This window comes from Ostrinia furnacalis, unplaced genomic scaffold (assembly GCF_004193835.3).
Source record: "Ostrinia furnacalis isolate ACB-3 unplaced genomic scaffold, ASM419383v2 OfSCF7524, whole genome shotgun sequence".
In the NCBI taxonomy this organism is placed as follows: Eukaryota; Metazoa; Arthropoda; class Insecta; order Lepidoptera; family Crambidae; genus Ostrinia; species Ostrinia furnacalis.
The window spans coordinates 141,241-143,301 of NW_021137763.1; the positions used below are offsets into that span (position 1 = coordinate 141,241).

The 2,061-nt window shown below is 39.3% G+C and overlaps 1 protein-coding gene across 1 annotated transcript; it reads right to left on the reverse strand.

The window, feature by feature from the left end:
- Positions 1–932: 932 nt before the first annotated feature.
- Positions 933–1,808, reverse strand: LOC114364988 (uncharacterized). The gene has a single exon (XM_028321372.1). It carries the CDS (start codon positions 1,805–1,807, stop codon positions 977–979), a length of 831 nt encoding a protein of 276 aa, XP_028177173.1. The 5' UTR covers position 1,808; the 3' UTR covers positions 933–976.
- Positions 1,809–2,061: the final 253 nt, after the last annotated feature.

Sequence of the window (2,061 nt, forward strand, 5' to 3'; positions counted from 1 at the left end):
TCGCTCTCATCAAATGGTGATTATTTGATATAGAACGAGACATGACTGGCAATGGGCAGTTAACAATGTTGCCGATAGTACAGGTAGGCAGTCAAACTGTCAAACATCACTCAAAATTATAGCTTCAATATTTTATGTAACGAGAATTAAGAATCCGATGAAATTAATTACTTTGATGACTTTTAAATAAAAACAGTGCATATAAATCTAGATGCAATGAGTATTTATTTCCCAAGAACTCGAAACAAAGTGACAATTAGCTTCGTGGATAAACAAAAAGTGCATCACAAACCAGCCTGCTGTAGGTTGTGGTATGACACTATATTCTTGTGTTGCAAGATACCAGTCACCAGGTTACAAGCCGGGGGCGTTTCTTAAGAAACCAGACGAGCCAATTAAGAAAAGATCGTTTTCTATTTTACCCAACTGAAAGTCGAGCCTGGGCCCGCTCTAGGCGATTTACCGCACCACTACACAATCGGGGCGTCACAATCTAAGCACGGATTAATAAAATTGTTATGATGTCTAGTGTAAGGCTGAGTTGCACCACCTAGCTTTGACCGTAACTTTAACGATAATAGGGTTTTTTTTGTATGGATTTTTGACGTTTATAAAAGTTAAACTAAGATGGTGCAAGGACCCAGTCTAAGAAACCGAACAAAGAGCGCTAAGTTAACTTTACTTATGCTAGAAGTGGGTTAAATTCCTACCACAAGTGTATTTCAGGCATAACATACATTCAGAGAGTTTGTTAATCTTAACTTAGGGCTAGACAGGTAATTTGAGAAACAATTGAACAATTATTAATTTCAATACATTTTAATTACTCAACTTATTTAATATTAAATTAAAACTATAATAAATACAAACAATTCACAGTCTGTTTTGAACAGATTTAGGTATTTAACTTAAAATAGAGCTATGAGCTATATTCATACCAACAACTATCAAGTAAAAACAAACACTTTTTTATAATTTACACTGTTGAAACTTCTAAATACGGGTCACAGTTCCACTCTATCACTGAATAGTTACTCCAGACAAAATTCCCCTTTAAGGACAACGGCGCTTCCAAGGCAAGGTACAAAATTGCTTTAGCACCATCCTCGAAAGCCTTGGACGACTTTCTGTCTTCGCGACCAGCTAGACTGCCGGGGTTCACACAGTTGATCACAACACCTTTGTCACTCCACTCCCTATGCTGCAAAAATGTCACTGCATTAAGGGCCACTTTACTAACAGCGTGGACATTCAAGCCCCAACCCAAAGTCTTGTCTTCGCCTCTTCTGGCCGCTGCTTCGTACTCCTGAAGCACTGCAACCAATTCGTCTTCTGACACTGAAGAATCACTTATCCTCTGTCTAATACTTTCATTCTCAATAGTTGCTAGAAGCCCAGCTGGTCCAGACACGTTAACAACCCTCGCATTTTCAGATAAAATAGGGTAAACCAGCTTCCCGAAGTTGATGTAACCGTAAAAATTTACGCTTAACGTTCTTCTAACCTTGTCAGCGTGCGACAAATTCTTCGGCGGCACATAATCTGTGACGTTTATCAACAAATCTATCCTCTCATCTTCATCTTGGATGTAATGCCTCAACTTTATGATAGTCTTCGTATATGTGATGTCCATTTGTATGTGCTGTAACTGCTTGCCATTTCTCTTCAGTGACTTTAAGATGTTGTAGCCGTTTGTTTCTTCTTCGGTCGTGAAGTAGATCTTTCCGTCGTATACGTCGATTAGTTTTTTTAATACTTGGTAGCCTAGATTGCCGGCGGCGCCTACGACCAACGCGACGTGCGCCATAGCTGGGCCCGTACTAGCTTATCAGCCGGGTCCATCAATCCAGAGTGTTATCGCGACAATGACAGCGGTTGGGTAAATATGATAACGGGTGATAACATTCGCGAGTTTCAGATGGTATGAAAGAATGTAGTGATGCTGTGAAAAATATTTGAAACTAGTATATGCCTGTGGCCCTGCTTGCGTCATAGTAAATGAATTATCCATAAAGGTTTTCAGGTATATTGTATGTTCTGAAAATGCGTGAATTGAAGTTT